The sequence below is a fragment of the Ursus americanus genome, chromosome 1, assembly GCF_024610735.1.
Source record: "Ursus americanus isolate L20-20 chromosome 1, mUrsAme1.1.p, whole genome shotgun sequence".
NCBI lineage: Eukaryota > Metazoa > Chordata > Mammalia > Carnivora > Ursidae > Ursus > Ursus americanus.
The window spans coordinates 49,670,305-49,693,907 of NC_142127.1; the positions used below are offsets into that span (position 1 = coordinate 49,670,305).

The 23,603-nt window shown below is 37.4% G+C and overlaps 1 protein-coding gene and 1 long non-coding RNA gene across 2 annotated transcripts in view; both read right to left on the reverse strand.

The window, feature by feature from the left end:
* Window positions 1-17,605, reverse strand: LOC148110754 (uncharacterized). The gene is made up of 3 exons (XR_015724129.1): window positions 12,434-17,605; window positions 9,377-9,507; window positions 1-8,988 (listed from the first exon to the last, which is right to left on the reverse strand). It is a non-coding gene; the product is annotated as an uncharacterized LOC148110754 (long non-coding RNA).
* Window positions 1-18,771, reverse strand: part of SLC25A12 (solute carrier family 25 member 12) — a 96,394-nt gene extending 77,623 nt beyond the window's left edge. The window contains exons 1-2 of the mRNA XM_045779859.2: window positions 18,621-18,771; window positions 17,612-17,665 (exon numbers count right to left, since the gene is read on the reverse strand). Coding sequence (XP_045635815.1) covers window positions 17,612-17,665; window positions 18,621-18,632 — 66 coding nt within the window. The 5' untranslated portion in view covers window positions 18,633-18,771. The remainder of the gene's footprint in view (window positions 1-17,611; window positions 17,666-18,620) is intronic.
* Window positions 18,772-23,603: the final 4,832 nt, after the last annotated feature.

Here is a 23,603-nt window from a genome sequence, read left to right on the forward strand (position 1 = left end):
TAATGTATACTTAAAAATTAAAATTATCCAACATCATCTTGTAGCCAAAAAATATTTTGTGAAAGGGTAAATTAAAGGCCAGAATCAAAATCATAATAAAGATAATAAATGCAGGACTTTTCTCTGGATAGTGAAAAATACTCAGAGCCTGATTTAAGAACATTGGCAAAGTACTGATATATGCTACAACATGGACAAACCTTGAAAACATTTTAAGTTTTTAGAAGCCAAACACAAAAGGCCATAGACTGCATGACCCCTTCTACACGAAATGTCCATAATAGGCAAATTCACAGTGACAGAAAGCAGAGGCATAGTAGCCAGGAACTGGAAGAAGGGGGAAATGAGAGTAACTGCTTAAACATACATGGGGTTTCTTTTGGGGGGCAATGAAAATGGCTTGGAATGAGATGGTGGCAATGGCCAAACAACATTGTAAATATACTAAACAACACTGTACTATAAACTTTAAAATGGTTAAAATGGTGAATTTTGTTATGTGACTTTTATCTCAACAAAACATATAATACTTAAGAGAAGAAATACGAGAAAGATGAAGAAAAGTTAAAGGACAGCCGAGGTGACCAAGACCTGAGAGTGAGAAGATGACCCCTGTAGACTCTTTGAGGCTTTTTTAAAAAAATAATATTTTTTATTATATTGTTAGTCACCATACAGTACAGTGGGGGGACATGTAGAGGGGTACAGGGCAGACTACTAAACCTTAGAAAGTGAAATGAATGAGAAAAGCATGACAAAGAAGACCTTCCACCAAAGGTATTTGTTCTATGTTCCAGTAGCTGGAAAAAAGAAACAAAAATATTCTGCTTTTATGTCATTAATTTTTACAAAGAAAATACCTGCCTATCAAATAAATGCATCATTATTTTAAGGGTTTTATATACTATGGCATAATCAAACATGAACAACCAAAGGTCTCTTCTTTGGATTGCAGCTGATCAATTAAGCTACTTCAGTCAACTGTCAAACTAGTAACATCAGAAGATTTCCCAGAATTGAAGAATACAAGAGCTCACTAAGTGCCAAGCACAATATATTAACAAACAAACAAAAAATCCACACCAGGCTCCGGCCCAGCATCATAAAATTAGAGAACATCAAAATAAAGAGAAAACCCTAAAAGTTTTCAGAGAGAAAAGAAAGTCACTTATTAAGAATTATGAATCACAAGCATCAATGCTTCCTCAACAGAAACACTGAAAGCTTGAAGACAAGGCAGTAAGACCTTGAAAATTCTAAGATAAATGAGTTCCAGCCTAGATTTCTAAACTGAGCCAAACTTTCAATCAATTGTAAGGGTAGGTTAAAAGTACTTTGAGAGGTGCCTGATTGGCTTACTCAATTGGGCGTCTGACTTTTGGTTTCAGCTCAGGTCATGGTCTCAGGGTCATGGGATCGAGTCCTGAGGCCAGCTCGGTGCTCAGCAGGGAGGCCTCTTCTCTCCCTCTCCTCTGCTCATGCATACTCTCTCTCTCCCTCTCTAAAATGGATAAATCTTTTAAAAAATAAAATAAAAATAAAAGTACTTTCAGATATCCATGTTCTCAATACTTTTTTCTCCCATCATGTACCCTCTCAGGAAGCTATAGGAGAATTTACTCCATCAAAAAGAGGGCATGAACCGAGTCAGAGGAAGATGTGGAATCCAGGAATCAGATGATCCAACCCAGGAAAGTGGCCAAGAGAAATCCCAGGACAAAAACTGTGCTGCAGGCCTCTAGAGTACACAGTCCTGGCAGGGAGCAGACGAAGGGCTCCAAGAAGGAAAGCCACTGGGAAAAATGGAATGTTAAATTATCCAAGGCATTTGGCTATGTGAAAAATAACACTGTGAGGAGTATGAATCTTTGTTCAAATGTCACCTTCTCAATGAGATCTACTCTTATCACCCTTTTTAGTATTACAACACATGCTTGCACCTATATTCCCATTCCCCCTTACGTTGCTCTTTTTCCCCCCTTGGCATGTATCACTTTCTAACACACTGTGTATTTTACTTCTTTATTATGTTTATTGTCTATCTCCCAAAAAAGGAAGGAATCTTTGTCTAGTTTGTTCACTGTTGTATCCCAAGCACCAAGAATAATGGCACACAGTAGGCATTCAGTAAATATTGTTAAATTAATTGGTATTAGATACACAAATTGCTAAGTAAATGAAAAATTGGGTAATTTTTAACTCTATGAGAAAGTAAATTATGAATATGTATTTTTGTTGTAAACAGGAAATATAATACATGACTTGGCTCAAAATTAACAGTATTTATAGTCATAATAATATACATACAAATATTAATTTAATAACAATAATATATTGAGAGGAATGGAGGGAGAAGGAAGGAGGAAGCAGTATAAGGAATTCCTCAACTACCATCATAGGAAGTCAATAATGTCTAGAAATAGCAGTATAGAAATATGAAGGGAAATACCAAAGTAAAGAGCTAAGAGTTAGAAGTGGTTGCTTCTGGGAAACAAGACAGGGATGGGAAGGATCAAAGCAAAAGACTATTGGTTTGCTTTTTGTTAAGCATTTCAAATATTCTCATTTGTGAATCTGACTAAACCACGCTACCAGCTCTTTCAACAAGAATTAAATAAAAAATGTTTCTTTTGTCATATTCTAAAACACACCACAGAGGCTATCATAGCCAATGCTTTATTAGCCTGCACAAGAAGTAGCCCAAGATAGACATGTTTTTACTAGCTTGTACTACCAAAAACACCTAACAAATATCACCTCAAAATAAAGTTTATAGCATGTTTTCTCTACATGCTATAAACATCATTCCCGAAACGGTCCTAAGTTTAAGTCCTGGCTCTACCACTAACTCACTGAGTCCTTCAACAACTCCATTCTCCTCCCAGGCTTCTAGATATATGACACATCTATAAAATGAAGACCAAATAATCTTTGACATTTCAAAACAACAGGTGTGCGAATATACGACAAAGAAAAAATAAACTGTATGGTATTAGTAATAATAGTGAGTAGATTCTACCAATTCCTGTCAACTACTCCTTTTGCTCTTTGTTCTCCAATGTTCTTCAAAATCTGACATGTTTTAACAAAATCAGAAAACCACAGAGTTAAGAATAGGCAGGAGTGGGGAAAGGCACAATGTCAGGAAGACTACTGCAGTTGAAAAGAGGAATCAACACAAGGAAGTCTAAAAATAGAATTTAAAGACACTGACAAGTCAACAACTCACTAGAATATGAGTGCCAAACAATGGTATGGGAAATGTACTATGGGATTCAAAAAGGAATGGTTCATTCTAAGAACAGGTGTAATGGGGCTGCAGCAGGAAGGAGAAAGTAATGTTCAGAATAGGCTTTAAAAATAAAATTCGATTTTAACTGCAAACAGACAGAAAGGGTCTTTCAGGCTAAAAAAAAAAGAAAGAAAGAAAGAAAAAGAAGAAGAAAAACAATATGAACAAATATAGAAATTTTTTAATATTTTTTTTTCCTTTTTTGGGGGGAGAGAGTTAGTTGAAAAGGAAATGGCAATGAAGAGAAGATATACAAAGATAGCATGCAGAAGGTGAGACCAAAAAGGCAGATGATGGAAGACTCTGAATGCTAAACTGAACAGTCTTAACTCCATTCTGTGGGCCATGTGATGCACTAAAAATTTTAGAGGAGGACAGAGATGTGATTCAACCTGTGCTCTCTCTCGTGGCAATGGAAAAGATGGTTTGGAGAGGACAGAAACTGACTGGGGGCAGGGAGACCTAGTGTCCGCTACTGAAGATCCAGGTGAAAGAGGATGAGGCCTGAACCAAGGGGGTGGGAGTGCAAATAAGAAAACAATGGGTACTTTCACCCCTTGCTAATGTTTTTTTTTTAAATGATTTTCATAATGTTACAGTCACACCATTCAAAATTCAAAAGGCACAAAAGGGTATACAGTGAAAAATTTTCCTGACACCTCTGTCCCCAGTCACTCAATACCCCACTCCAGAGGCAATTTCTTATATATCCTTCCAGATGTTTTAAGCATAAATGATTATATATGAGATATAGGCATATACATGCCAATGTATATACCTGCAAATATGCATGAATATTCTTACCCATTTATTTTTACACAAATGATAGCATAACTATTTATATTATTCTGTACGTGTTGTTTTTTTTCCAATTCAGTAATTTTGAAAAGCGATTCAGCAATATACATATACATATCATATATAAAGAACTATACGAATGCTCACGACCTTTAACAAGGAATCCTGGGTGTGACTCCTATGAAAAATTTAAAAGAAGGAAGAACTAAACACAAGATGCAAAATTAAAAAAACAAAACACAACACTAGAGATGGGTGATGGAGATCTTTGTTCTCTCTACAACTGTTTGAGAGCTACTTGCTTTCCACAATCAGATGTCAGTTTTCAAAAAAGAGAATATGAAAACATTTCAGAGTTAGTATTAGCAAAATGTGGCAACTAATCCTCCCTTTCTTTTTTGCCACATACATGTCTAACATCTAACACTAATACCTGAATTTGACTGCCAGGATTACCACCACTACACACAGAACACACACGCACACACAGAAATTATACTGTACTTACAGAATCACCAGGATTTCACAACATTCTTGACTTTATCAGGAAATAGAGCAGCCTTAGCACAAACCAAGAACACAGCAGCCAACAAGGAAAACAAATGCTTTTGTTGACAAGTACTGGAACAGGCTTTGCCAGTATCTGGGGTTATAAATGATGCCAGAGAATCACTTACCCTGAGGTATTTTGCTAGTGTTTTCCCCAACTCTCCTAGTCTATTTTAACTTGATTTGAACTGAAAGATAAAGTGTATCGCTCAGAGGGAAAAAAAAACAAGTCTTCTCATCCATAAGGAGTCAGTACTTGACTTTTGCAGGAGACCGTTAACTAATTAACTCATTAAATTAGAGACAATTACTTGGCAATGTCAGTGAGTCTGTTTGCCTGAACAGACAGAACAGAAGAGGGAGTATAGAACTGAAACTAGAATCTACCCACAGTCAGTCAAGATGCTAAAACATTTTAGGTATTATGTTAACAAAGAAAACAGGTGATATGTTTACACCAAAAGTATATTTTAAAATACTTTTATTTATTTTTTTTAAGATTTTATTTATTTATTCGACAGAGATAGAGACAGCCAGCGAGAGAGGGAACACAAGCAGGGGGAGTGGGAGAGGAAGAAGCAGGCTCATAGCAGAGGAGCCTGATGTGGGGCTCGATCCCATAACGCCGGGATCACGCCCTGAGCCAAAGGCAGACGCCTAACCGCTGTGCCACCCAGGCGCCCCTAAAATACTTTTAAAATAAGAATGACCTGTTTATTTTAAACAACTTCATTACTTTCGATGTTAATTTTAATTGACTGGATAATGATGTTTTAAACAAAGTAAATGTGGCCTTGAGTAACACAAAAGGCTGGAAATCAGAAAAGGTTAAGGGGCCATATGGAGACCTCCTTCTGCTAACCAAAATGAGTTGCATATTTATACTAAAAACAATAAAAGCAATGTAAAACAAAGTTTTGGGTCTCCCATGCTAACAGTTATGTTAAAAATTTAATATATCAACTAACTTACTAGTTTCATAATAACATCTCCATTTTGTTCCTGTCATTTCAAAGAGTGAACCAAAATTACTTTAAATGAAATTGACCAAATATTATATCCATACTCCAAATAACTTTAGAGTTAATCATTTGCCATTTCAAAGATGTCTCTTAAGCAGTTGTAAATCCGTCTTGGGAAGCAAGTCAAGGACACATGAAAGACATTGACAAGAAGTAGCTGACAGTATTCAAACAAAAATAGGTGACTTATTTTCTTGATTAAACTTTTTCCAAATCCAACTCAAGTATTTAAATGTAAAAGTGCACATAGCTTTGACATTTCCAGAAATATTTAAATTTACATTGAGTATAGTTCACATGTGCTTAAAAAAGTCTTGACATTCTGATGATTGAGAAATAAAATGCATCTTAATGAAAGATCAGAATCGTTATTGCCAATAAAAGATGGTAGGGTTTCACATACAGATATATGCACTTACATTATTGTACTTACACTGAACTACCTCTAGCTCCAAATGAGATCCTGTTATCTAGAAATGTTTTGCCTACCAAGCCAACAGATCAACATATCAAGGTCTCACTTGACTGAATTAAGTTAGACAGTAGTAAATCCTTTAACAATTTACCAAATTTTAACCTATATCACAGGTTACTATAAAGCAGACTTTACTAAGAGTTTTCACACAATCCTAAATTTCTATTAAGGAGGAAAAGAAAGTTAACTTAAAATTCAATGACACAAATGAGTAAAAAACCCAAATAATCTAAATGATACAAATTACCTGTTTAAATGGTTTAAGTTCAAAGACAAATAGATCCTTTGATATTTTATATGTCTAAAAGATTTCCCAGAGATTACAAAGAAAAATTCTGATCTGCTGTGTCCATTAAGCTGGTTACTTTTTTAAAAGTATACAGTGTAGGGGCGCCTGAGTAGCGCAGTTGTTAAGCGTCTGCCTTCGGCTCATGGTGTGATCCCAGCATTCCGGGATCGAGTCCCACATCTGGCTCCTGCGCTGGGAGCCTGCTTCTTCCTCTCCCACTCCCCTGCTCCGTTCCCTCTCTCGCTGGCTATCTCTCTGTCAAATAAATAAATAAAATCTTTAAAAAAAAAAAAAGTATACAGTGTATCAAGGCTTTTCTTTTCAAGTATGCACGCCAAAACCAAGGTAATATATTCAGAAGTGCTGCTTTTTAAACCAAAAACCTGCTAATATCAAATCTTCCAGGTCATTCTGCATTCACTTAAAAAACATTAAGTACCAATTGTGGGCTGGACACTATGCCTGGTACTAGGGATGCAAAAATCACAAAAACACAGTTCCTACCCTCACATAGCTCAGAGATGGTGGCATGATGGACACCGAAACCAGGGTCATAAAACGAGTTCTAATCCCCTGTGCAATTTTGAGTGAAACACAGCTTCCCTGAGCCTCTTTTCTAATAAAACAGTACAGAAAGATAGCGGTCTTGATATAAGGGGGAAAATGAGATCTTGAACACCAAAGTACTTGGAAATTGTAAAACTAATGCATATTGAAATACTGAAGTTCTTCTAAAATGCTTAGAAACACAGAAAAGCATAGGGTCTCAATTTCCCTCCTTGCTTATTTAATTATTCTGCTTTTGCCCAAGCATGAAGGAGTTATTGTTCTAACTCTTCATCCTTCCTCCAAACCAAGGTCTCCTTGGGATTGGCTCCCACTATTCTTGGGTTTACCACATCGGTCCTAACTGGTCTAGCCAGCTTCATCTCTGCTTATCCAACACGTGGCTGTAATATGAGTCAAAACACACTGTTGCTCCATGACTTTGTTCCAACTGAGATGAACCAACATTTTCAGATCTCAATATCCTTTTAATTTCAGTAACTCTCAAATGACAATGTCGCAAAGTTTGGTGATTACAGATATCAGATAACGCATTTCCCATACAGAAAAATGAATACGTGAACAATGGAAGAGTTGAGCATACAAAACTAATTCTCTTGCTGTCATTTTTACTGCTCTTACTCCTAACAGAAGCCAAATTTAGTCCGGAATGTATGCCCTTTAACTACACGAGCATTCTGCATGAGGAGCAGACTGCAACAGGTCTGACACACAAACACTGTTTAACACTGTCATAACAGTCAATGTGGAATTCATCTATCATAATATTTTTGAAAAATAATTTTAACACATATGGCCACTTTTTAAAAGATTTTAATTAGTGATACAAGAATTTTTTGATAGTTACTAAAATCAACTACACATGCATTAGGAAAAGACAATTTTATCCATCTTATTTTATTTTTTTATTTTTTTTTAAAGATTTTATTTATTTATCTGTCAGAGAGAGAGAAAGAACAAGCAGGGGGAGTGGCACACAGAGGGAGAAGCAGGTTCCCCGCTGAGCTAAGAGCCCTATGCTGAACTCAATCCCAGGACTCCGGGATCATGACCCCAGCGAAAGGCAGACACTTAACTGACTGAGCCACCCAGGCGCCCCATCCATCTAATTTTAACTAGCACTTTCTGGTGGATATTTCACATACACTAGAAACAAACCTTCTATTTGATTTTGCAAAAAAAGTTCTCCAAAAGTCTGCTTTCTAACTCAGCTTGTTTCCATGAACTATTATGTGCTTATTTTTCTTTTTGCTTCAGTATATGTATTTTTACTGTCCATTATATCAAGTCCTACTGTCGGCTACTAAACAATGCAATTCCTAACAGAGCATGGAGGTACAAGACCCTTGTTAATCACTGAAATCAACTGAAGCTACCGTAATAAACTAGGTCTACCAAAACAATTTTCCCCTCAAAATGGCCAAAAACCTTGGAAATAAAATAATGACCCCAGAGAACTCAATAACTCAAACTAGAATGCTTCTCAGGGCAGATTAAGTTGCATAATTAATTTGCATTGTTCTTAACATAATACTTCAATCTCTTGGTCTAAGTAACCATGGGAACATACAAGGAGCATATATATTTGTAAGCCTGGGCAAATCATGTCTTTGATAATCAAGGTGCAGCTCCTAGGGAGACAGAATGCTTTAATGTTGGTAAGCCTTGATTAAATACCAAGATTTTTGCCACAGAGAAAAAAGGACCTTTATCTTGGTAGGGAGTGGAAAATATTAAAAGATTTAAGAGACAGATCAACCAAATGTAATGTATGAACATGGCTTGGATCCTGATTTTAATAAAGCAACTTTAAAAAAAATGAAACAATCAGGGAAATTTCAACACTGAATGGAAATCCACATTATTAAGGAATATTTTTACCTGTAATAATTGAATTATGGTTTGATGGTTTTCAGAGTCATCACCTTTAGAGATACTAAAGTATTTGTGTATGCAGTGATATAATGTCTGGGAAATGCTTCAAAATCCAATGCAGCTGCAATACAGATGAAGCAAGATTAGCCACAACAGTTGGTGAAGCTGAGTGATGGATATATGGTAATGCATTATACTATTTTCTCTAACCTTATATAGGTTTAAAATTTTCCATAATTAAAAAAGCCTTTTTAAAAGACAACAGAAAAAGAATAAGATGATTCCATATGTACTAACATACCCATATCTCCAAACAATATTAACTAAAAAAGTCAAGTTGTTTTGAAATACATAAAGCAAGTCTCTTCCATTTACTGTATAGCCTTGAGCAAGTTACTTAACCCTTCTAGGGCTCAGTTTCCTCATCTATGAAAATGGGAATAATAATGGTTCCTACCTTATAGAGTTGTTTTGAGGATTAACCATAAAGATTTGTATAAAATACTTACAATAGTGCCTGAGATGTAATTGTGATTCAGTAAGTAAGCATTTGCACAGTTCTAGAAGCCCAATAGTGGCCATGGCACTGGTTTCGGTGAATGATGCTTCAGAAACTTCAGTAATATTAAGTAAAAGAGAGCTGGACAGAACAGGGAAATGATTTTTAAGTTACACACACAAAGAATGAATTACAAGTCTCTTTTAGGTCTGTGTCTTGGTATTTCCAAGTTTACTTGGACTATTATTCCTTCTCTCTTCCAGACTGAGCAGCTGAAGTTTCCAAAAAAAACCTCTACACATATCTTCCATAGTCTCTCAATCTTAGACCATGGCTATAACACTTCTTGGAACCTACAAACTTGAGAGAAGTCACCTCTTATGGTGGTATTTCTGAATGTGGGGATTTGTAAAGATCTTCAGGTGTATGTCTCAAATATGTGAGTAATTAGCTGATTACATGTACATAATCATAAATACATATTAACATCTTAGTCACTTTATAGGTCCAGCACAGTTATCTGGGAAAGACAAGGGACTCAGATCTTATTCAGGAAAGAAAAATCTTCATCTCAGAAGAAAAGGAAGGGAAAAAGGAACTAAGCCCCATGTGTCAGGCATCATTTACCAATTACCTCGGTTAATCTTTATAACACCCCTATGTGCTAGGTGTAGTTATCCCTCCTCAGACAGATGAGGAAACAGACTCCAAAGCTAATGTAAATACCTACAGTCATACAGCAAAAAGAGATCAAATAAGGACTCAAATCTAGGTCAGACTACAAAGCCCTTGTAGGCTCCAGCTACTGGTCTCCCGGATGAAAAGGAGTCAGTGAGGCCTCACTCAAGATATTCTAAGAACTCCACGGACCGGAGGAAATTAAATTGGAAGAATCACAGTCTACACAAAGCAGTCATCCACAAGAAAGCACAGATATGTACAAGAAAGTTTACATTTCAATATGATCTATTCAAAATGTAAATTGAATTTTTCCACTTCCAAGGTGAAAGACCTTCAGTAGTTTCAACAACGCTCTTAAAAAAAAATCCATTTTCCGTGGCTTACAAGCAAGGCCGTGCCTGATGTCGCTCTCCTTCAGCCTCATCTCTTGCAGGCCATTCACTCCCTCACTGACACTTCAGGCACACTGGCCTCCTTTCTGTTTGCCCAAAATAAGAAACCCGTATCCACATCTAGGCCTTTAGACATGTGAGCCCTCTGTTCAGAATTCTCTCTACCCACCTTTTAGTCTCATCTCTAATATCACCTCCTCAGGGGTCTTTACTGACCACCCTCTTGAAAAATGATGGCCTTTTCCATCATTCTATTTTCTTATTGGACTTGTCACCTTCTGCAGCTACCTTTTGTTTTTTTTCCAAGTCTGTGGGCTTTGCTATTGACTGTCTCACCGCTACCTAGAATATGAGGTTTTACCTTTACTGAAATCCTCTATCTAAAATCTATAAAGGTAGGGGCACCTGGGTGGCTCAGTTGGTTAAGTGTCTGCCTTTGGCTCAGGTCATAATCAGGGGTTCCTAGATCGAGCCCCATGGGGGGCTCCCTGCTCAGTGGGGAGTCTGCTTCTCCCTTTCGCCATGCCTCTCCCCCTGGCTTGTGCACGATTTCTCCCTCTCTCTCTCTCTCAAATAAGTAAATTTTTTAAAAAAATCTTTCAAATCTATAAAGGCAAAACCTAGCACAATGCCTAGCCTGGCACATGGTAGACAATTAAAAATATATTGATGGGTAGTAGAACACAACATGGCATTTAATAACAGTAATCTTCTCATCTTTTCAATTATTTTTTAATCTTTCAGTTGACTCAAGGATAAAGTCTATGGTGTGAGTATGCCCTTAATGCATAACCCTTTTTTTTAATGAAAACTCTATATAGTTTATGGCAAATACTAATATACTAAAGATAAAGGCTATCATCTTCAATGCCTATATTCTAAAGAACTGGTGAAAACCCTTAATCAGTATGACTAAGAAAACTATAGATCCCCTTCTGTGTGTCTCATACTGGGTTTATTCAACCCAATTTAGTCTTGGAAGTCCTCGTTTAACTTCAGGTTCTGAACTGCTAAATTCTTACTTTTTAAATTATTCACTTGATCAAAATCTAATACGTATACATCAAGGCTTTGTTTTTTATTTTCCCCTAATTCTTCTATAAGCATATATATGTGTGTAAATATACATACAACATATATGAAATGTCTTTTAGAAAACTATAATCATGCTATATACACTTATTTACATCTTTCTTATCTCACTTAATAGTACATTAGAAATCTCTCTAAATCAGCTATAATAGGCCTAACTCATTCTTTTTAGTTCTGCGTAATTTTCCGCGGGATTGTTATTTCATAATTTTTCTACCACTCCCCTTCGATTACATTTCTCTTGTTTCCCACTTTTTTTCCCCTCAAGGAACAACTGAGTGTCGCAACTAACAACCTTGTACATATATATTCTTTTTTTAAGATTTTATTTATTTGAGAGAGAGAGAGAGAGTGCGCACAAGCAGGGGGGAGGGGCAGAGGGAGAGGGACAAGCAGACTCCTTGCTGAGCAGGGAGCCTGATTCAGGACTAGATCCCAGGACCCTGGGATCATGACATGAGCTGAAGGCAACCACTTAACCGACTGAGCCACCCAGGCGCCCCTTGTACATATATATTCTTATGAGTATTTTTATTTCTCTGGGGTAAATATCCCAAAGGTAGGATTGTTTGTTTCAAATGGTATCTTCTTTCTATTTTAAACTATTGCCAGATTGCTTTCCAAAGAGTCTTTGTTTCCACAAATACCCTATGAGAGCACCTTTTTCCTCCACATTGGGCCTCAGATGTTATCATTTGTAGAACACATTTCATGTTTTTGAAAACATAGCCCTAATGCCTATTCCAACAAAGTGGAAGTATCTTCTGCTAAAAGCCCTGCTTAATTCCCTTCTCAGCCCCAGGTTATTGCCAAAAATAAATATATATGTAGTACATAAGCAAATATTTATTGAATAAAAGGATATTTCTTTCAATTAAAAATTAATACGCTATCATAAAAACCTTAAGGAAGAATCACTCTTCGTTTTACATTAGCAGCATCTTCTTCCACTTCTTCTCTAAAATAACACAGAAGAAAATGAATTTTCATAGTTTTTATGTGGGATAGGATCTTGTTACATTGGTGACAGTGAGAAAAAGAACAGGATGGGGCGCCTGGGTGGCTCAGTCGTTAAGCGTCTAACTTCAGCTCAGGTCATGCTCTCAGGGTCCTGGGCCCAAAACCCATGTCAGGCTCCAAGCTCAGCAGGAAATCTGTTTCTCTCCCTCTCCCTCCACTCCTCCCCCTGCTTGTGCTCTCTCTCGAATAAATAAATAAAATCTTCAAAAAAAAAAAAAAAACGGAAAAAAACAGGATCAAAATATTTGAAGTTCTATACTGCAGCATGTTTATAATCTAACATATAATGATACAGTCTGTGTTGCTTTTACCGTACACTACATTGATAAATAAACAACAAAAAGTCAACTGAAAAAAAAAGACCTTAACAAACAATTCACTTAAAACAGTTTTTGATAAACCTACTTTGCCACAAAGCATAGACTAGATTAACTCCTCATTTTGAAGTTTGTCAGGTTTATAACAAACAGCCTGTGACATTCCTGTTATCCTCACCTTACCTCCCTCTTCATTGCTTCTATTGTCTCCTTTGCGCTACTGTATATTTCTGATGTAGCAAAATTGGGTCAATGATAGTGTGTGGGTGAGAGAGGTAAAAGAAGAGATAAATCAAGAAATGACAGCTGTAAGGGTAGTAATAGTAAGATCTTAGCTTGACAACTGGTTGTAAAATTATATCACAATCTAACACATATGAATTCATTTGTTGTGCTCCAATTTAATGAATTTGTAGGGGACAGGAAAAAGCAGGATCCTAGTGAATATTATTGTTCTTTATTTTTAACTAGAAAATATAACTCATCAAAATTTGAGAAACAATGAACACAGAAAAAATAAACCTATTTCCCTATATTCCAAATAATAATGTTTCATTTTTATAAAGTCCTTCTCACAAACTTGCACACATAATTCCATGAAATATAGAGAGACCAGCACTTTCAAAGAGGAATATTTTGCTGTTGACAAAAACAAATGAGTATTTGTGAATTAGAGAGTTAATCTAAATTTTACAAAAAACAGCTTTCAATTAGGGACCCCTGGGTGGCTCAGATAGTTAAGCATCTGCCTTCGGCTCAGGTCACAATCTTCGGGTCCTAGGATCCTGGGATGGAGCGCCACATCAGGCTCCCCGCTCAGCTGGGAGTCTGCTTCTCCCTCTCCCCTCTGCCCCACCCCCCACTCGTGCACACGCACTCTCTCTCTCTCTCTCACAAATGAATAAAATCTTTAAAAAAAAAAAAGCTTTCAATTGTATTCCAAAATTCAAAATTAAATCTTCTTTGTAGTCTTTAAACAGCTCAAATGATCCTGAACTCAAGTGGCCCCCAGATCCTACCAAAACCAAATACACTAATAACAATAATCTATATTTAAATCTTTGACTATATAATATCCTTTTTTTGGAACTACTTTAAACTCCCATGGGATGATTCTCCCTTGTTCTCCTCCTCCTCCTTCCCACTTCAATTGTGGATACCACTTATTAATCAGTCCTTTATTCCTGGTCTTATTTCTTTTATATTTAATCCCCTCACCACAAGGATTTATCTACCACCTATACAAATCTGACTCTCTCCAAACCTGACAGATTTAACATATTGGGACATATTTATTTAACATCCCAACTTAAACGGCCCTCCCCTCCAAAAAAATTCCCAAATGGATGCCTTATCAATTAACATCTATCCAGATTCACTACTTCTTCCTTTACTTTTATACTGAATATCAAATTCAATGGATCCATCCCTTACAAAGTCCCTGGTATTGTCCTTCCTTTCCATTTCCCCAGCCATCAGCCACTCCAGGTCATTATCTCCCACATGTATTATTTCAATAGCCTCTTAGCTGATCTCCCTACCTACTTCCAACCTCTCCACACTTTATCCAACATACACAAAGAGCTGTCAGAATTCACCACTTCAATTTGCCCACTCAGAAACCCATAGTGCCTCCCTACTGTTTCAAATCCAAACTCACTGGCCAAATGTTCTGGGTAGTTGCAGTGTAAAGGCACTTTTTTTTTCCAGCACCTAAGTAACCAGGTTTTTTTCCTTTAACTTAACAAACACAGCTACCATTAGCCCCTTATATACCTCTAGCTTTCAAAATATTAACTGCCCCCCATTTTGAGACCTCACAAGTGATCAGGTGTAAGGGTTAAGAGTACAGGTTCTGCAGTTTGATTGCAATCTAGCCTCCACCACTTAAGGACTAAATGACATTAACCAAGTCATTTAACTTCATCTATTTAACAGGGACTCTAACCCTACCTCCTAGGGTTGTTATGAAAATTAATGTAATACCCTTAATGCATTAGGCCATTGCCCAGCACAGCGCAGAATGATCAATAAAAGTTAGCCATTGTCATTATTATTATAGCCACTTTGATCCAGGCAAGATTTGATTGCTCTACCAGAGGCTATGCATTTGACTTCATTATTCTTGACTCCCTCAACCACAACCTGTTAGAGATTGAATGCGTCTGAGAGAGGAGCTAGTCACATGTCCATTACCATTCACATCTTGGCTCAATCTTCTTTGATTATTCAACTGGTGTCTACTGCTAAACTAAATACAACTGCACACACAGCAAACAGTCCTTAGTAAATATTTTTTGGGTAAATATATTAAATGCTAAGAAATATATAGGGGCGCCTGGGTGGCTCAGTCGTTAAGCGTCTGCCTTTGGCTCAGGTCATGATCCCAGGGTTCTGGGATCGAGCCCTGCATCGGGCTCTCTGCTCAGCGGGAAGCCTGCTTCTCCCTCTCCCATTCCCCTTCTTGTGTTCCCTCTCTCGCTGTGTCTATCAAATAAATAAAATCTTTTAAAAAAATTAAAAAATTAATGCTTAAGAAATATGTAGTTAGTATGTATTTTCGCCTATTACCTCTAAAATATTAATGAACCACATGCTTCTTATATAAAACTGTTTCTAAACAATGTCCTATAGCTTCAAGTAACTATAGTTGGAAGTACTCAAGACAGGAATAAAAAAATCTGCCATCTTACTTGGTAACTGTCCTCAAATTGATTCAACTAACTATATTATATCTCTCCAGCAGCTGAAGGTAAATATATATGATCTCCTATCTATCAATAATTCTTGGGTCAATGCTTTATAACTAGTGCTAAATGCACTGTTATAAATTCCACAACTTTTCAGTATAAAATAAGGTCATCATCCAAAATAATGTGTAAGAAGATAATGATAAGGGGATGCCTGGCTGGCCCAGTGAGTAGAGCATGCGATTCCTGATCTCAAGGTTGTAAGTTCGAGGCCTACATTGAGTGTAGATATTAGTTAAAAATTAAAATCCTACCAAAAAAAAGATAATAAGATTTAAAAGTTGTCAAAAAGCTAGGCATAGTCCCAGCTCTCTCCTTATATTTCTATCCTCCCTCCCCCCAAAAAAGAAATCCGTGCAGAATGATGGATTTCTTTTTTAAGATTTATTTATTTATTTTAGAGAAAGAGAGAGCAGAGGGTAGGGCAAGAGGAACAGGGTAAGAAACTCAAGCAGACTCTCCGCAGAAAGCAGAGCCTGACATTGGGCTCAATCTCATGATGCTGAGATCATACGTGAGCCAAAACCAAGAGTCTGCTGCTTAACTGACTGTGCTACCCAGGCACCCCCCCACACAGGATTTTTAAAGCTGGAAGGACCTCAATTTCGATTTCCCAATGTCCCATTGAGTCCCATGCAAGAAGGTGAAGCCCAGAAAGGCCAGACAGGTAGCTTACAGGTACAACGATCAGAGGCAGGACTGGGAACTGAACCTAGTGTTTCTGACACCTTCACTACATCATGCATCATTTCAACTGATTTCTTCCATGCCTACTTAATCTGCAGTTAATCTAAAAAAAATTAACTATATCACACGAACATTTCACAAAACAACTAAGTATAATCATACAGTGCGGTTAATACTGACATATTTTCCCACTATTTCCAAGAATACTGGTGAGGAATAAAGGTCTCAAGCCATAAACAGATCACTTCCATTACAATTACTTACGTTCTGGATATGATGCTTCCCTTTATCAGATTTTATAAAATCTAAGATTTCAATTTTTGCTAATTCTTTTTCATGAACTACACATATGTATGGTCATCTATGCAGCCTCCTCCCCAACAATAGCTTAAGCAATCCATGCCTCAGATAAAAATGTCATCTATTCCAGGCTGATCAGCATATGTTAGAATCTGTTCCTAATATAGAATCATAGACGTTTGGAGTTGGAAGGAACCTTGGAGATCACCTCTCATTTTACAGAGGAAACAAATACCGAGCAGGGACCTGCCCAAGGTCAAAGTTTCTATATAAGAACCCAGGTCCAGAATAGAAAGTTTTCAAAAGAATATTTCAGAGAAAAACAGCAATTTGGTGGAACACCTTAGCTTGTCTCCCTTTTCATCTATTTCTTAAGTACAACTTCCTGCCTAAGAAACTTCTGAAATTTAAGAAAAGAAAGCAAAACAAAAAACTAAGCCAACTTTTTAAGTCTACAGCCAACTTGCTGATCTTAAAAACTTAGCAGTAGGTGGGTCCTTGCAAGAATTGCAGACAGTAACATTTTGTAACAAAACTGATGAATATAAATAAGCAGAGGGAGAAAAGACACACACAAATTAACAATAACTATAATATTCTTATCTCTGTAACAAATTACATAAAAAATGCTTATAAGGAGGAAAACCATAAACTTGCAACTTTTGAGAAATTTAATCAACATACCTAGCAATTACACAACAGCGTCAATATATTTTAAAATATAATGTTGATCATAGTGCTTAGGGGAAGCCAGAAATTCTTTTTAGTGTCCTTCTTTACATACTTTAAGTCATGTTAAAAAAACAATAATTTGAGGAAAATGTTTTATCAAACCTTAATAAAAAAGAAAATATTCAAACCTTAAAATAATTTTAAGCTATATTTCTCAATCCATGTTTTTAAAAATAAATGAAAATAGAACAATCCTGAAAGTTAAGGCCTGAAAAGCATTAAATTTACATATTTCTTTTGCCCCAATAAGAGCATGCTACATAAGCCAATTTACCTGTAGGAATATGTTTCTTAACTCATGCGGATCACCTCGCTTAGTTGTTTGCACCTGTAGGGGGGAAAAAAAGCCAGTTAATGCTTTACTAGAGACCACATAATCTGTTCAGATTAGAGTTCGCAGACGCTAACAATCAATTGTCTTATCTTTTATAAGGGCATTTAGTTTAAAACAAACCAAAAGTACTAATATTGATAACACCTGTCAAATTGTAGATCTGTCCTACGGGGCGGGGTGGGGGGGGTAAATACAGGCGTGAAGAGCTTAATATACAGCAAATCTCCCAGATTTCCTCTGGACTGGAAAGGGAGGGCAGTGAGGATTAATCTCTTACTTTACTCCACATCCACTAGCAACACAATAGCAACCACCCCCCTCCAAATCAAGAAGTCAGCAAGAACAGAGCAACAAAAAAGTTGAAACACCCAAATTAATCGCCTGGCCTAGCAGCCTTTCTTCCCCATGAAAAGCAATCCAGAAAATAACCTCCTCTCTTTCTCCACCCAACCCAAAATATGAAAGCTGCGACAACGTTTCCAGATACTTTCGACATCCTGCCACCTGCAGCACAAATGCCAACCACTGCCCCCAGCCCCACTGAAGCTCCAAATTACTCAATTACTCACCCCCTCCCCCACCGCAATACACAGATGCCTTAGGTATCCCCGGCTTTACATGCCACTTCCTCCTACTCCCTTTCTGACGCCCTCCAAGTCCGGGCTCACAATCCCATGCATCTAGAGCAGGACACGACTCTTCCTTCACTGACCTGCGGTCCTCAGAAGCCCCTCCAACTCATAATCCCTCCTACTTCCCCTCCCCCAGCCGGGCATCCTCTCCCTCCGGTCCAAGCCCCACACAGCTCTCCCACCCGCAAGCTGGAGCCCCAGGATACGCTATCTAAGAACCAGGCAAAGAAGGAAATGGTAAGAGGTGAGGGGCTGGAAGAAAGGTCCCCCGAATGTCTCTTATGCAATAAAGGCAGCAGCAGAGAGTTGAGAGTCACCTTGACCGCCATGCTGTGCTCAGAAGCCGGGGACGAGCGAGTGAGCGAGCAGGGCCGAGCTGTCAGGGCGCGCGCGCGCGCCGCCTCCCCGGCCGCGCCCGCCCTCCCGCTCGCCGGCGCCGCGCGCGTCCCTATGCAAATGAGCCCTGGGCGGGGCGGGAAGGGGGCCCCCGAATCCCCTCCAGAAAGGGAGCTGGACCCGGGGCGGACGGCCTGCCTCGCTGGGGAGGAGGACGCGCCTCCCACGGGGAAGACTGGAGTGCCAGCCCTGGGATTCCGACGCGCCGGGTGGTTGCTTACAGCTGAGTCGCCGCCAGGAAAGCCCCAGGTTTCTTAAGGCCTCTTACTGGGTGTGGCTTTGGGCACCGACTTCAGCCAAAGTCGTTTTCTCCTGAGATTTAAAGGAACGCTTGGGATCCAGATTAAGCAAGATTTCGACGGATCGAATGACATGCCCCATTGATGATGATAATAATAATAATTGCATTAATCACAACAAATGGCTAATCTTGACAATAAAAAACATGGGGGACCACGCACTCCGGGGAAAACCTAAGGAAACATAACGATAAATACGTCCTTAAGTTGGGATGAGATGAATATGCTTAATACATTTGTAATTCTTGTCCTATTATAAAGCTTTATTAGTAGGCTCACTCCACACTCCTAATCACCCAAATCCTTTGTGCAATGAGGTGGGGCACAAATGCATATGGAAAATAATCCATTTGTCTTCGACAGGACTAGTATTGAATCCTGGCCCGACTTGCCCATACATAACCATTGCCAGCCCTGCCTAAGTAGTAGCTCTAACGTAAACCAAAATAATGTCTCTAAAACCGAATTTTGCCATTATGACTATATTGAACCACAGCCTGATTCACTCAACAGACATTTACTGGGCATCTATTATATGCCAGACATAGTCCTGCTTGTAAAAAACACAAAAATAACATATAGTCCCTAACCTCTAGTATCTTACAGATGGTCAATGCTTCCCCAAACCCCAACCTTAAGTATATTTTCTTTGTTTGTGACTACAGGCATACTTCCTGTTTAAAGAAGAAGAAGAAGAAGAAGAAGAAGAAGAAGAAGAAGAAGAAGAAGAAGAAGAAGAAGAAGAAGAAGAAAAGGCTAACAACATAAGATTTATCTTAATCTCACTTAGTTCTGTAATCCCTCTCCACCCTCTTCCAAGTTTCCAATGGTGGATCTAACAGGAGGCCTTCCTTTTCTCCACTCTCACTAATCATAACATTTATCCAAGTTAATAGAAATGAGGAAAGAGGAGCAGCAAATGGAAATTGTTGATAAGGAATGCTACATTGCTAGTACTATAATGAGCTTTCGTACTGCAGTTGATTTAACTATTACATCTATTTATTCAGTTTGTTCGAAGTTCTTTTAACAATGTTATTGGACATAAGGATTTACAAATTCATATTTCGTTCTTCTAGCACCTAATGTCCCTGATACTTTGCTCTCTTTTATTTCCTGAAGTTTCTCTAAGTAGGAATCTCAAAATGTTTATTTTACATTACTTTACAAGAGAAGAATGTCTGTTTAGTAGGCCAAAGTTCCTCAGTTTGAATAAAAGCACTTAAGGGAAGGAAGGCATTTATTTAAAATGGAAGAATTATTTCCTATTGGAACACGTTGTTGACCAAATCTATACTGCTAGAGTGAAAATTTAGGGTCAGACTGGCCACTCCTACAGAGGAAGACATCACATTTAACACAGCCCATCATAATAATTCCTAGGTATAAGCACCAAGCCACAATGAAAATTTTCTTGAATTAAAAAAATAGCTGAGGGGCATCTGGGTGGCCCAGACGGTTAAGCTTCTGACTCTTGGTTTCAGCTCAGATCTGATCTCAGGATCATGAAATCAAACCCCGCCAAGTTGGCTTGAGATCCTCTCTCTCTCCCTCTGCCTCTCCCATTCGTGTGCGCTCTCTCTCTCTCTCTCTCTCAAATAAATGTCTTTTTTAAAAAAATAGGCTATCTTTGAAAAAAATTATATATGTATGTATATATTTTATATACCTTTAAAAAAATGGCTGATCTTTGAGCAAGTCCAAGAGCTTCACTAGTGCCAATCTAGTTGCAATGGAGATGATGTAATAATTTAAAACTAAATAAGGCTGATATACAGAAAAAATAGAAAAGCTCAGATACCCTAAATAAAGGTGGTTTTTGCTAGATTTTTTATCTATCCAAATATAACAATAAAATGGATAAAGGTATTAAAATTATAAACTATACAGAAATAAACTAAGTATTTAAAGGAATATGAAAGTCTATGAGTTAGAGCTCCTCTGAAAAGCTTTGTGATTTATCCTTCTTTTATAATGATTGACGAACAGTATTATCAAAAGTTAAAACAAATTAAAACTTAACTTTGCCTCAATTGCAGATGATCAGGGTTGAAGGAAAACTTATTAGAAAATGGGATATCAAAAAACAAACCTGTGAAATAATATTCACAATATATTTGGGAAAAGGTGGTAGAAATAATTCAAAACTTTTCACAGTTTTTTAAAATTACTTGCCAATAAAGTAATTTATAACTCTTTACTTAAATTCCAAATGATGCTTGTAAACAAGAAATAATTTTAAAACTGTGGAACAACTATAATTTGAAAACTTTATAATTAAAACAGTCTATACAGAATGACATTTCAGAAAGCAAAATTGGAAGTTAAAGGCTAAACACTAGTTGCAAACATATTGCCATTAATAGTCACTTTTTAGAATTGATTTAATAAAAGATTCAATATGTAGCTTGACTGAGCTGGGAATTTAAATATGTTTGTGAAGTTGTTGTCCATGAAAATAATATACTACCCCAAATGCAAAACCAAAACATGGGTTTACTAGACAAACCCGCAGAAACATGTTTCTAACTCTAGAGCAGCTTACATATATTAATTTGAAACCAGCCAGTCACTTTGTGGGTGAAAGTCAGAATTATACTAATGCCTAGTGTCTTAATAAACTAAAATATAATAATTAAAACAAGAGACAATTTCCAATGAGCCTGTCCTGCCACAACTCCTGGCCTTCCTTCCATCTTTAAAAACATACCATTTCTGTTTATTTTCTAGCCTCCTCCAATTATTTTACTGACACGAATACATTTTTGTTCTTGTTTCCATATCCCACACAGCTACTGTGGATGTCATCTTGCAAGGAGTAAATCCAGGTGGTGTATTAAACACTTAGAAGAGCATTAGGATATCACTGACTGACTAAACCAGGAGGGAAGCTCTTCCTACGTTAAAAGTACATATACAATCATTATGACGAAGAATAAGCTGCATTTTTATGCTTCCCATCAAGATGAAGCTCACTTAAAATATTTGAAATAAATAGCATGATCAGACTTTGGCACACACACACACAAAGGATATTTGAACATCTGGAACTTTTAAGTATATATTGGTCTTGACCTAATAGAATTTTAAAATGGTTCTTTTTACCTTACTGAAATACCACAAAACTTAAATTTTATAAAATGTGTTTTAACTCCTTCCTTGCTAAGAATCTATATGGGGAAATGGCAAGGGGTAGGCTAGGGAGAAATACGAAGCGTTAGGTGTCCAAGTTTGACCAAATTATGTTCTACTTCATAGGCTGACCTCAAAATCAATCAATCAGAAATTATTATTTCAACCAAAACCACTTATTGATACTAATTTATCTATCAGATATTTTAGGACTTCTCTATACTGTACAAGTATTATACTCTCTCTATAAACATTTGGTCTTATTGAAATAAATTATGTTTTTGATGGAGAGGAAAGAGTAGGGTATCAAAAATCAGATGAAATAGTTGGACTTTTGCAGTTACATCTTCCTGAACTGCTCTGCCTCACAGTCTGACTCTGAGTCCTATAAATTATGCGACAGGGATGACAGTGATCTTATTTTTGGACCACAGTCTTCTTTATTCCCTTGTGGAGGTAATAACAGTTTTCTTTTTAATGGATTTGGGAAGGAATTCATGGAATGAGCTGCTCTAGATGTTTAAGTCTGCAAGGGCTTTATCACTATACTAGTCATGTGTAAGCTGATATTTAGTGGAAAACATTATGATCAGATGGAGGATTGAACTAGATGAACTTTAACGCTTTTAATACTCTAATGTCGTGATTAAGAGTGAGCTAAATTTTAGCTAATAAAAATTTTTTTTAAAGATTTTATTTATTTGACAGAGATAGAGACAGCCAGCGAGAGAGGGAACACAAGCAGGGGGAGTGAGAGAGGAAGAAGCAGGCTCATAGCGGAGGAGCCTGATGTGGGGCTCGATCCCAGAACGCTGGGATCACGCCCTGAGCCGAAGGCAGATGCTTAACCGCTGTGCCACCCAGGCGCCCCTAGCTAATAAAAATTTATTGACTCATGTTTGCACTAAACTCATTGTTGCAACTATAGGAAATGTAAGAAAAATAATAGCATGATTCCCAAAGCATGGAGAATATTTGACTGTGGCAACTGCTATTTTGATTTTTTTTAAATGAATACAGCTGAATGATACCAAAACCTTCTGCATGTGCCAAAGGCCAAGGCAGCTTTAGGTAATAATGGGGTAAAAAGTCTGTGGTTTGCACATATTCCCGTTCCAATCAAAAGAATATAACTGGGACAATAAATATCTGCTCAATCCCAGAGCTGCCCACCTCTACCAATCCCTGGGGATTTACTTGGATCTGGTTTTTGCCTCAGTTTTACTTGTCTACAGGTAGACAAGGAAGGATGCTTGGGATCTGGTCCAAAGTAAAGAAAACATTTTCACTTTAAAAATTGTGCCAGGAGAAAAGCAAAGTCCTCAGCATATCCAAAGCAAACTTGAAAAATAACAAAGTTAGGGGATTTACAGTACCTGACTTCAAGATTTATTATAAAGCTAAAAAAATCAGTACAGTGTGGTACTGGCTGGTATAAGGATTGATAAACAGATCAATGGAAGAGATTAGAGA